General features: G+C 38.1%; 1 protein-coding gene and 2 non-coding genes across 4 annotated transcripts; all 3 read left to right on the top strand.

The window, feature by feature from the left end:
- Nucleotides 1-8,393: 8,393 nt before the first annotated feature.
- Nucleotides 8,394-12,481, top strand: rpl12 (ribosomal protein L12). Of its 2 annotated transcripts, none has more exons than XM_037792990.1 (6): nucleotides 8,394-8,576; nucleotides 10,667-10,740; nucleotides 11,036-11,134; nucleotides 11,653-11,734; nucleotides 11,836-11,922; nucleotides 12,329-12,481. In XM_037792990.1, the coding sequence occupies exons 1-6, from the start codon at nucleotides 8,540-8,542 to the stop codon at nucleotides 12,445-12,447; spliced, it is 498 nt and encodes a 165-aa protein (XP_037648918.1). In that variant the 5' UTR covers nucleotides 8,394-8,539; the 3' UTR covers nucleotides 12,448-12,481. The 2 variants fall into 2 exon arrangements, with proteins under 2 accessions (XP_037648918.1, XP_037648919.1); XM_037792991.1 differs by lacking the exon at nucleotides 8,394-8,576 and adding an exon at nucleotides 8,578-8,701.
- LOC119482791 lies at nucleotides 10,782-10,909 on the top strand. Its single transcript, XR_005205543.1, has one exon. It is a non-coding gene; the product is annotated as a small nucleolar RNA SNORA65 (small nucleolar RNA).
- Nucleotides 12,062-12,189, top strand: LOC119482789. The gene has a single exon (XR_005205542.1). It is a non-coding gene; the product is annotated as a small nucleolar RNA SNORA65 (small nucleolar RNA).
- Nucleotides 12,482-13,170: the final 689 nt, after the last annotated feature.

Genomic DNA, 13,170 nt, shown 5'->3' with positions numbered 1-13,170 from the left:
AGCCGGTCCGGTCCGTCTCCAGTTTCTACATAATGAAAAGAAGAAAGACAGGAAGTCCGTGGAGCGTATAGATTGAGAGGAAACCCTCAGAAAGGAATCAGATTATATAGGCCAAGTGTCCTTTTACAGTTATTGACTATCTGCCCTCTGAGCCGCCCGACTCGGCTTACAAGCTGCCTGACGGATCCGAGATAGACGGCGTCTTAAAGCAAGTGCATCCTGCCGTAAACAACGCCACAGGCTGCTTGTTAAAAGTTCACACAGATTACGAGAAGAAACAAACTGTTTTCTCATTTATGTCTTGTCCTTTCTCTTCCTGCAGGTCGTTTTGGTTTTGATTGTCAAGGTTTTGAAAGTAACTATTGCTCAAGTACAGTTTGAGGTACCTGTTTACTTCAGTATTTCCATTACTGCACTACATTTCAGAGAGATATATTGTACTTTCTACCTCTGTACAGTGGTCTGACGGCTGTAGTTACCGTCCAATGAATATTTTATGTGATCTCATGGGAAGAGGCTAGGGATACGGGGCGGCTGTGGCTCGGGGGGTTCACCGTAGAGCGGGTCAACCTTTAGTCCCCGCCTCCTACTATCCTCATGTCAAAGTGTCCTTGAACATTTTTGTCTGTCGCCATCTTGGTTTTTGGCCGTCACCATCTTGGTTTTTAGCCGTCGCCATCTTGGTTTTTGTCTGTCGCCATCTTGGTTTTTAGCCGTCGCCATCTTGGTTTTTAGCCGTCGCCATCTTGGTTTTTGGCCGTCACCATCTTGGTTTTTGGCTGTTGCCATCTTGGTTTTTGGCCGTCACCATCTTGGTTTTTAGCCGTCGCCATCTTGGTTTTTGGCCGTCACCATCTTGGTTGTTAGCCGTCGCCATCTTGGTTTTTGTCTGTCGCCATCTTGGTTTTTGGCCGTCGCCATCTTGGTTTTGGCAGTCGCCATCTTGGTTTATAGCCGTTGCCATCTTGGTTTTTGGCCGTCACCATCTTGGTTTTTGGCTGTTGCCATCTTGGTTTTTGGCCGTCGCCATCTTGGTTTTTAACCGTCACCATCTTGGTTTTTGGCCGTCACCATCTTGGTTTTTAACCGTCGCCATCTTGGTTTTTGGCTGTTGCCATCTTGGTTTTTGGACGTCACATCTTGGTTTTTAACCGTCACCATCTTGGTTTTTGGCCGTCACCATCTTGGTTTTTAACCGTCGCCATCTTGGTTTTTGGCCGTCACCATCTTGGTTTTTAGCCGTCGCCATCTTGGTTTTTGGCCGTCACCATCTTGGTTTTTGTCTGTTACCATCTTGGTTTTTGTCTGTTGCCATCTTGGTTTTTGGCCGTCGCCATCTTGGTTTTGGCAGTCGCCATCTTGGTTTATAGCCGTTGCCATCTTGGTTTTTGGCCGTCACCATCTTGGTTTTTGTCTGTCGCCATCTTGGTTTTTGGCAGTCGCCATCTTGGTTTATAGCCGTTGCCAGCTTAATTTTTGGCCGTCGCCATCTTGGCTTTTGGCCGTCACCATTTTGGTTTTTCGCCGTCGCCATCTGTCTTTTGCAACCAGAAATGACACGAGAGGGTGGAACTAAGAACAACCGAACGCTAAATAAGACATTTGTAGGCGAGCAAAATGTTATAATTAACTTTGATGAAGTGAAACCACACTGTGAAAGAGTTAAAGTTGTAAGACGAAAACACGGACAACTCCCAGACCGGACAACGCCGTGGTAGCGACCTGTCAATCACAAGGTAGCCCCGCCCTAAAGCATCCCTGCTTTATGGTCTATTTGACTCTAACTCGGACCATCATTTACTAAATGAACATCATGCTGTATTGAAGAAGACTTGAAACTAGCGACTGAAACCATAAACTCATGTTTACAATGTTCACTGAGGTGATAAATCAAGTGAGAAGTAGACTCATTTTCTAATAGTCTAACATCCTGTCGTCAAACGCCTTCCACTCCTCCGCTGTGTTCATATTATAGATTCAGTCCATGAAAACAGAGGAGCAGCCTCGTTCGAACCATTAGATGTGCTTTACTGGACAACACTGTTATCTTTGGGGAAGAGATGCATGATGGGATAAAAGTCATCTTCTGGGACAGCAGTGATTTGAAATTTCCCCGAGCTGTCAGAGATTAATGGAGCCGAGTCTCCAGAACCAGGATACAATGTTTTAAAGGAATAATGCAGCTCTCTTTTAGAGTTAATACATGAACTCTGTCAATATACTGTTTACTTTTCATCAGTCATATCTGTGGAGTTGGCGCTGGCGTCCTGTTTTCTACCTGAACAAGTCAACAGAGAGTGAAACCATCCGCCAACATGGAAAACAAACAGATCAACAAACCAAACAGCATCATGTGTTTGTGTCTATTTCTGGTTTTTGCCACAACATATTTCCAGTTTCTCTTAGTCATCTTTGTCTCTATTTTCATGACTTGATCTGGTGTAAAGTTGAAGTGAAATTTCTTTCTAAGAAATCATCATATAGATCCTCATGATTATTATTAGTTCCATCTTATGCTACTTTCTACTTCTACTCAAATATTGTACTTTTTACTCCACTACATTTATTCAATTACTTTAGTTACATTGCAAAATCAGATTAAAGGTTCAGTGTGTAGGTTTTTGGCGCCATCTAGCGGCAAGGTTGCAGATTGCAACCGACTCAGACTTCAGGAGAACTACGGTGGCAGACGCGAAAATGTGAAAGTCTCTCTCTGGAGCCAATGTTTGGTTTGTCTGTTCTGAGCTGAGTAGAAACATGGCGAGCACTTCTGTTGTGTAAACTGCTCAGAAACCCCCTTATTGTCAGTCTAGCTAGGAAAGCCATCCATCCTCTGAATGCTCTAGGTCTCTAGTCTGATCCATCCATCCTCTGAATGCTCTAGGTCTTTAGTTTGATCCATCCATCCTCTGAATGCTCTAGGTCTCTAGTTTGATCCATCCATCCTCTGAATGCTCTAGGTCTCTAGTTTGATCCATCCATCCTCTGAATGCTCTAGGTCTCTAGTTTGATCCATCCATCCTCTGAATGCTCTAGGTCTCTAGTCTGATCCATCCATCCTCTGAATGCTCTAGGTCTGTAGTCTGATCCATCCATCCTCTGAATGCTCTAGGTCTTTAGTTTGATCCATCCATCCTCTGAATGCTCTAGGTCTCTAGTTTGATCCATCCATCCTCTGAATGCTCTAGGTCTCTAGTCTGATTCATCCATCCTCTGAATGCTCTAGGTCTCTAGTTTGTGGCTATAAAGTTTCATGAGGCTGTGATTATCCTAGAGGTCAACACAGGTCGTTTTATACAGTGAGGTCAAGTTTCAAAAAATGGTCTCTCACTACAATGAAATGTCTCCTATGAGGACTAACCCACAGAACCTATTTTCATTCACATATCTTGAGGTCAGAGGTCAAGGGACCGCTTTGAAAATGGTCATGACAGTTTTTTGGTTTTTAGTTAGATGCCTTATTGAGACGACAAAATTTACGTCATCACGCCGACCGTTAGCCTAACGTTAGCTTTTTACTAGATTGCATTCACGCTTCAAAGATCATAGAAGTGGTGTTCATTTGTGGAGATTATCTTGCTGAACAAAACATGTAAGTATCATAAATATTTGTTTGCCACAAAATTTATTTTCTGCAATAATCCAAAACCCAATGGAAAAAAACCCCATTGTGTTTTTGTCGATGGAAACAGGACGATGCTAACTTCCTGGTTGGCCTACAAGAATACGTCATCCCTGCAGCATTCGGTGGATTCTTTAGGTTTTCTGGTCTCACATGATATCTGTCGCTTCACTGTAGCTCTAAAACTGAACCTTTTACAGCCTCTGATGGACATAAACGTCTGTCATACTTTTGTACTTTACTTTTACTCGTACCAGTATTTCTATGCCGTGGTATTACTGCTTTTACTTCAGTAAAAGATCTGCGTACTTCTTCCAGCACTAAATGAAGTAAAGTTGCCTCATTGACTTCCTTCTTTAAAACCCATCATCATGAGTCTGAACCAGCTGCTATTGATGAGCTTTCAGATGTTTATCGATACTCACAAACCACGAGGGGCAACGAATCCAAACACAATATTTCCTCTTCTTTTGAATCCATTTAAGCTGCTTGTTTAGTATTTAGCCTTTATTCCCCTGACTGGAAAAATCGATGGAGGAAATTGTAGAGCAGAGAAGAAGAGGAAGAAGAAGAAGAAGGAGCTGCTGATTGGAAAACACAAGGAAAAGGTCAAGTAGGAGGAAGAGATGGAGAGAGAGAGAGAGAGAGAGAGAGAGAGAGAGAGAGAGAGAGAGCAGCTCTGTTGAAATCAAATCATTCCCTCGAGTTCAACAAATGAGCTGTCGGACTGTGTGACTGTGTGTGTGCTGTCAACATTGTCTTCGATGGTTCTTGCCTCGGGCTCACAGTTTGTTTATGCAGAAATAACAGCTGGCACTTAGCCTCCACACTGTATTATCCCTGCACACACATGCACACACACATGCACACAAACATGCACACAAACAATGGAAATGTAACTCGCTGCAGGAATGAAACTGGACCCCGTCGTCTCTCATGTTGGTGTAACGTGACGTTAACTGAACTGAACGTGTTACAAAGCAGCTCGTTCACACATTAAAATACATGAAATAATTAGTATTAGAGTGATTATTCCTAATTATAATGTCAAAGATCCATTACTGCTGCTACGGATATCATTTATTACCACCGTTGGAAATAGAAATATTCACAATAAATCATTATTATTCATCATGTTCTTTTGGCAGACAAAGACAAAACTTATTATTTTCATTTTCCCTCCCTTATTCTCTCCATCGCTGTCATTATTCATATTGAACCCTGCAAAACAAAAACATAAAGCAAACCAGATGAACAACAAAAATGAAATATAATATCCAGCGTAACAGAAAAATAAAACATATCTTATCTGTTTCCAACACAAAAAGAGGCATTTAAATTAAAGATTTAAAGGGCTTTAAAAACTAATACCATTTCATGAAAAGGATTATTCAGACGTGACATTTCCTCTAAACGTCGAGGATCCTCTGAAGATACAGATAAATCTTTCCTTTCATAATGTGAGCTGTGAAATGTCTGACTATCTTCTGACAGATTTTCATGATGCATATTAAACAGCACAACAGTGATGATCTCTGCTTCTCACCCACTTACTCCCTCTTGTGTTCTGTTGCTATTCCTGTAGAGCAGCGCTGAGTCAAAACAAAAAAAAAAAAGAAGAAGAAGTCCTGCAGGAATCAAACAGAAAACGCTGTTTTTTACATGAAACTGCACAAACTGTGCTGATGATACAGCTGACAGCAGCCTGGAGACACCTGCAGTCATATCAGTGGTGGAGGAAATATTCAGATGTACTAAATACCACACTGGGAAAATACTCTCCTGCAAGGAAAAGTCCTGCATTGAAAATGTTACTTCAGTAAAAGTATACAAGTATAATCAGGGAAATGTATTTAAAACATTAACCTTCTTATTGTCTTATGTCTCATAAGTTGTTGCAGCATTTTTAGGTTGTTACACAGATTTGGTGCTAAATTTAACCATTTTTTACTGCTGGAAAATTGAAAAAAAATGAACAACAATCCCTTCAAAATACCACATTAAGACACCAAGACCTTGAAGAACACCATAGAAAAAGCCATGCTGTGATTTGGGGTCAAAAACTTTTGACATTTCTGCAAGAGTTGCATGTTTCGGTGATTGGATGGCGAGCACTTCTGTTGTGTAAACTGCTCAGAAACCCCCTTATTGTCAATCTAGCTAGGAAAGCAATCAATCCTCTGAATGCTCTATGTCTCTAGTTTGATCCATCCATCCTCTGAATGCTCTAGGTCTCTAGTTTGATCCATCCATCCTCTGAATGCTCTAGGTCTCTAGTTTGATCCATCCATCCTCTGAATGCTCTAGGTCTCTAGTTTGATCCATCCATCCTCTGAATGCTCTAGATCTCTAGTTTGAGGCTGTAAAGTTTCATGAGGCTGTGATCATCCTAGAGGTCACCTCAGGTAATTTTATACAGTGAGGTCAATTTAAAAAAAATGGTCTCACTGCAATGAAATGTCTCCTATGGGGACTGACATCATCACACATGAATACAGTTGGGCTCATTGAATTCACAAGAGTCTCAGCTTTACAGTGATACCCAATTTACATAATTCAAAGACTGTTTAGGGACCCCAGTATGCAGAAATATTCAAACACATCATTTTAGAATAGGAGAAAATAATACATTTATACTGCATGTGATGATCATAAAGTGGGCATGTCTGTAAAGGGGAGACTTGTGGGTACCCATAGAACCCATTTACATTCACATATCTGTAGGTCAGAGCCTCCTTCCTGACAATATACTATGACCTGGTTATGGTTGCCAGTGGATTCTTTACGTTTTCTAGTTTTATTTGATATCTGTAGCTTCTCTCTAGCTCTAAAACTGAACCTGCTAGAGCCTCTGAAAGACGTCGGGGAACTCAAATATTTACTGTACAGTACTTGAGTAAATGTACTTAGTTACATCCCACCACTGAGTAATGAACACTGTAATACTGACATAATACTTTTATATCACTCAACAGCTTCAGGCCCATTATCCTGTTTCATCCACTCAGCTCCCACATGCAGCACTTTGTTCTCCTCTGAGATCACGAACCAGCTCACAAAATAACTTTACACCACCGACAGAACCCTAAAAAACACAACCACAGTATGTTACTCATATCACTATATAATAATACCACCATATTGTTATTGTGGTATTTTATTGTTTTGTGAATCGTATAGCAAATACACAAATTAAACTTGTGATAAATTATGTTGATTTTTTTTTTTTTGGGAGTGATAATAGATTATAAATTATGCTGGAAACCACATATAGATGATATTGAGGATTTTCTAAATATAGCCTCATTATTTACCTCATACTGGTCCGTTATAGCTCCAAACATAACTTACTGTGTGCAGACTAAATATATATAAAACTCATTTTCATACCGCAAAATAAACACATAAGAATTGTAAACAAAAATGGCTCAACATGACCCAACATACTCATTGTTTATTAGATTAAAGACTCTAAAACAACTCTAAAAAATAAATAAAACAAATTATGAGTTGTTTTATTTCAGTTAAAAGAATGAATTTATGGAGCAGCCGTGGTGAGGAACTGAAAACATGTAGATAACTTAGGAGTATAATAGTATTCTCTTCCGTTTCTATAATTCATAGCATTGTATTATTACTGTGTATGTATAATACTGATAGTGTATGTAACACTCTATATTTTATATATTACTATATTGTACTTATCATTCATACCTCATATATATATATTTACTTACTGGTGCTACCTGTATTATATATAATTCTCACATCATGGCTGCCTGATAATAATTCCATAGATTTATTAAATAAAGTGTTGAATGCAGGAGTTTTACTCGTAGTGGAGTATTTTCACAGTGTGGTATTATTACTTTTACTAAAGTAAATGATCGGAATACTTCCACCACTACTGTTTAATAATAAATAAAAATGTATAAAACATAAAACCTGCCTTTTTATATTTACCTATTAATTAATTAATTAATTAATTATTCATTCATCCATTCATTTATTTACTTATTTATTTATTTAAACAGGGCAACATTTATTCATTTATTTATGTACTTAAACAGGGCAACATTTATTTATTTATTTATTCATTAATTCATTCATTTAATTATTTATTTATTTATTGAATTATTTATTTATTTATTTATTTATTTATTTATTTATTTATTTATTTATTTACTTATTTATTTATTTATTTAAACAAGGCAACATTTATTTATTTATTTATTTATTTATTTGTTTATTTATTTAAACAGGGCAACATTTATTTATTTATATATTTATTTATTTATGTTTTAACACTTCTTTATTGCAAGAGTGCCAATACAAACAAAACATATACAAAGAAATGAGTCATTAATACAGACAAACAATGTCAGAGCCAGGGGAACTCTTTTGAATAAAAACATTAAACAAAAAGCAAAAATAAATTGTTTTCGCAGCTTTGGGTTAAAAATAGTTTTAATATACTGTTTGGTTTCATTTTCAAATCTTATAAATAAAGGTTTAGAGGGGCTAAATTTGTATTTATGAATATGAAATTTTGCTAATATTATGATTATATTTATTATATGTAATTCTTTAAATTTTGTACTATTGTTATTGTAGAAAACAAACATTATGCCAGTACAACAAAAAATCAGAGTCGCTATTATCAGAAACATAAGACACAAACTGCCGTTATAATAAACCCCACCCATCTATGGTAATGACGTCACATGAACGGGATCCCAACATCTCGCGATACTTGTGGGAGCTATAAAACCCTCGACGGGCCTGTGTTCGGTCTTTCTCTCTTTCTCCCGTTAGCAGGTGAAGGTGCAACAGTAATCGGTCGTCCCGAGCCCGGGTTCATCCGACACCCTCACCAACCTACACAGCTGAACTGAGCTCTACAACTACTGCAGCAACATGCCGCCCAAATTCGACCCCAACGAGATTAAAGTTGGTATGTTTTCAGAGTCCACTGGGTAAATAAAGCTGAGGTTGTTCACAGCTTGAACAGCCGAGATGCCTCCGTGTCTGCCGGCCTCTGAGCGGCCTGGCAGCGGCCTGAGAGGAGTAGACAACACGGTAAAGAAACGGCACGAAACGCCACGAAGAGAGGGGGAAACGTGTATCTGAGTTAATGACTGCATGCTTAACTGTGTTTATCAGGTGGAACGTGAATGATTTGTGACGGTTTGATTGTAATACTGGTGTCTGGAGGCGGACTGGTAGTGATCCACGTGGAGAACCAGCTAGCTGAAGTTAGCTAGTTTAGCTACTGTTAGCCTCGTGGATGTGGAGAGATCAGGTTGTTGTCTGTTTAGGTTGTAATCCGTTTGAGTTATTCATAGTTAAATATATATAAACTAATTTAATTTGACCTCTATTGATTTAATTATTGCAATAATCCTTTTTATCGATTATCCAAGTAATTATTATTGATTCCATGGATTAACAGTCTTTTATATAAACTTTATAGTCTTATCAAATTACATTGTATTTTGACTGCTTTGTGACATTTTGAGTCCTGCAGTCCTGAATGATTGATCCAATGATTTAACTAAATCAAAAACGACAATTATTAGTTGATTTCTCCTCCAATATTAAGATTAGCCTTTTTCCAGTTTCATGTCTTTATGAACTGAACATGATTAATATCCAGACTGTTAGTCTGCATACAAACCAGCAATGTGTGTCACTTTCAGTACTGGCAAATTGTTTGCTGACACTATAAATTAATTAATTCTTGAAATGAATTGCTATTGAAAGTTAAAACGTATTTAGAAGTTGCATAACGAGTTCAGGTATTGTAATGTTGACATCGTTTGCTTTGTTTTAGATTTTATTTAAAGTCGGGCTTTAAATCTAGAAAGTTGATGACGTTTTTTTAAGATGTTAAATTAAGTAACTGAAAATACAAGGTAATTTAAACTCTTTGAATCCATCACTCTTAGCTGCTTGTCTCAGTTTAAATGTTTCATATCTTTTTTAATGTTAATAGACCTGTTGGTTTTCAGTCCTGCTCATGGAGACCACGTGCTGCACATTTTCCATTACTACCTGCTCTAAACATATATGAACACTTTTTATGGTTCATTAGTATTTTTGTACATAACATTATATCATGAATTAATGAACTATTTCATTTGCATTTTCCCCCTTTTTTTTGCATACATTTGTCAGCGATGTGTCAATATTGTGATATTGCTTTCAGCCATGTTGCTCAGTCCTGACTAGTGTATTCACCATCTCTTGATGGGCTGAAAACATCTGATTTTAGTGAACTAGGAGTAGGGACGCTGTGCTCTGGATGTCCAGGAGCAGGACTGAGGACCACAGTTAACTGTAAATGTTTTTAATGTTAATGGGTGTCAAGATATTACCTTTTAGTTTAAGATGAGAACATTGTGAAATTAAGCTTCAGAAACTGTCTCCTGAATCTAAAGGTTTTGATTTATCATCTTTAAACCTCCTTTAAAACTAAACAATCTTAGTTTATGATAAAATAAATCATCTTATATCTGATAGAGCCTCAACATGATTGAGCTCAATTACCTTGGTGTCAATGGGTTGAATGACAATTAGCATAATTGTTCAGCTAAATATAGCTCGTAACAAACATGGCCAACAGTTTTAAAGCAGCTGAATGATCTGAACACAAACGGCAGGTACATTGGTCTAAAATATGCTCAATTTAAAGTATCAAAGTTTATTTATGGGATTAATTCATAGTTTAATATCACATTTCTGTAGCAATGATGGAGGTGTTTGGAGTTAAATTCCTTTTTTATTCACTGTTGGTGTCCCCTTCCTGAGGTTACACTTTCCTGGAATAATTCATAATCCAGATCTGTTGATGTAAAGGAATCTTTCAGGACAAAATGTGGAGACTACAGGAGATACTATGTAAATTACTTCACTGCTCATTGTGAAGCTGTCTTTATATGAAACCTGTCTCTAATCCGTTGACAGTGGGTGTTGTGTGAAGAAACTGCATCAAATGAAGCATTTTAATCAAGTTGTACTGAAGTGTCGTCTTCTCTCTTGCAGTGTACATGAGATGCACAGGAGGAGAAGTCGGCGCCACCTCAGCCCTGGCCCCCAAAATCGGACCTTTGGGTTTGGTGAGTGGGAAATGAAATAATACAAACTTAACCACCAGCCTCCCGCCACTATGCCTGTCTGTCAGAGTGACTGAGTATAATCCAGTGGAGGCTCAGATCGACCCAGCTTTAGGAAACAGGTCTGCCCGAAACTAATGGACAACTCTGTGCCGTAAAGACTGGAACACAAACTGAGGCTCCCATGTGCCGTTATCCTGGACAATATTTATGGTTTAAACAATGAGCTTTGTGAGTGAAGCCATTTAGATCTTGGCTTTCTGTTTCATCTGCTGTTCCTTCTTTGTTTTCTCATCAGTCTCCCAAGAAAGTTGGTGATGACATTGCCAAGGCCACTGGTGACTGGAAGGGCCTGAGGATCACCGTGAAGCTGACCATCCAGAACAGACAGGCAGCGGTACGTCACTCTGACCATGCAACTTGTGATTTTTAGGTTGTAGCAGGCTCAGTTTTAAAGCTAGAGTGAAGATACTGGTATCATATGAAACTAAAAAAACCTAATGAATCCATCAGTACCAACCATGTCATACTAGCTTGTTGCGAAGGAGATTTAAGTCAGTTTGCCATGTTATGAATTGAGCATATTTTCTGCTAAATGCAGTACCTGTGAGGGTTTCTGGACAATATCTGTCATTGTTTTGTGTTAATTAATTCCAATAATAAATATATACATACATTTGCATAAAGCAGCATAATTGCCCACTCCCATGTTGTTAAGAGGATTAAATACTTTACAGATCTCCTTTAAGAACAGATAAAAACTGTACGATTAATCACGATTACAGTTTAATTGATTGACAGCCCTAGTCCAAACATCTGCAACATGAACTTTATTAACTCCGTCAATACTTGAGCTTTGTTGAGGCAGGAGGTCGTCTTGTTGTGATAATGACTTTCCTGTTTTGTTATTTTTAGGTCGAGGTCGTTCCCTCTGCGTCTGCTCTGATCATCAAGGCTCTGAAGGAGCCTCCTCGTGACAGGAAGAAGGTCAAGAACAGTAAGTGACTGTGGCCTTCTGTAGAAACAATTTAAAACACAATGATAAGGTTGAATGAAGTGGATTGATTGCATTTTAACCCCCTTTTTTATTTTTTCTAGTCAAGCACAGTGGAAGTGTGACCTTCGATGAGATTGTGACCGTTGCTCGTACCATGAGAGCTCGCTCCATCGCCAGAGAGCTCTCTGGTAAGAACAAGAGATTAAATGTCACAGAAAGCCTCCTTTCTACATGTTTGCTACTTTATTAGCTTTTCATAGCTATCACACATTCCTTTTAATAGGCAGATATGCTTAAATTGAACTATTAATAGTTGCTGTTCAGCCTCCCGCCACTATGCCTGTCTGTCAGAGTGACTGAGTATAATCCAGTGGAGGCTCAGATCAACCCAGCTTTAGGAAACAGGTCTGCCCAAAACTAGTGGGCAACTCTGTGCCGTAAAGTCTGAAACAAATCCTCATTAACCAAATTAATAAACAGATTTTATCCCACATCAGTTTAAACTATTTAATCTTGGTTTTGTCAAAGTTATCTTAACTCGGTTGACATTAATCTGCAATAGCTGTTGACAATCTGTTTTATTTCCTCCCTCAGGAACCATCAAAGAGATCCTGGGTACCGCTCAGTCTGTCGGATGCACCATCGATGGTCGTCCTCCCCATGATGTCATCGATGACATTAACAGCGGCAAAGTCGAGTGTCCAACCGAGTAAATGAACGATGCAAATAAAATGTTCATAAACTGAACTCCTTGTGTTAAACCTTTTTTAATATCCTTGTTTACACTCAATACATAAACGATGAACTAGAGAAGCAGAGTTTCAGCCTTTGTTTCTCCAGTTGGTTTTGCGATGGGCGATGTCTCAATGTGGCTCACTGATAACTGGCTACTGGTCTTTAAACACGTGACATTATCTATGAAGACACTCACAGCTAACCGGCAGTTAAACATGATTATATTTCACAGCCATACAATCGGGTCTGTACAATAAAAGCTTTTGATTATTATTAAAGCACAATTAATAAAATGGAAAAGTTTGTGAAACTGCCACATTAGAATGGCATCACTTGATATTTAGATTTGTAGTTTTTTTTTAATGAACACACAAATGCCTCGTGGCATGACTCTATTCATAAAGAGTAATGCCAAGACATGATGAATCCTGACATTAATTCACAATATTTTAAACATTGAGGGGAAAGAAAAAAAAAGAATAAATGTACAGTATGACTTTTAGTTTATATAATAGCAGAATCAGGTTTATTTTGCCAAGTATATACATAAAAGAATTTAACTGGGTTTTATGCAGCTCTCTATGTACTTACACAATAGAAACAACAGATTAAAGAATACAATAATAAAAATCAAATGTCTACATACTAGTCAAGTGTTTGGAACCTGTAATCAATATAAGTAGTGCAAAGAAATAAATACT

Source organism: Sebastes umbrosus, chromosome 2 (genome assembly GCF_015220745.1).
Source record: "Sebastes umbrosus isolate fSebUmb1 chromosome 2, fSebUmb1.pri, whole genome shotgun sequence".
Lineage (NCBI taxonomy): Eukaryota > Metazoa > Chordata > Actinopteri > Perciformes > Sebastidae > Sebastes > Sebastes umbrosus.
Note: the sequence above shows the minus strand (reverse complement) of the source record. Positions and strands in the feature narration are given on the sequence as shown.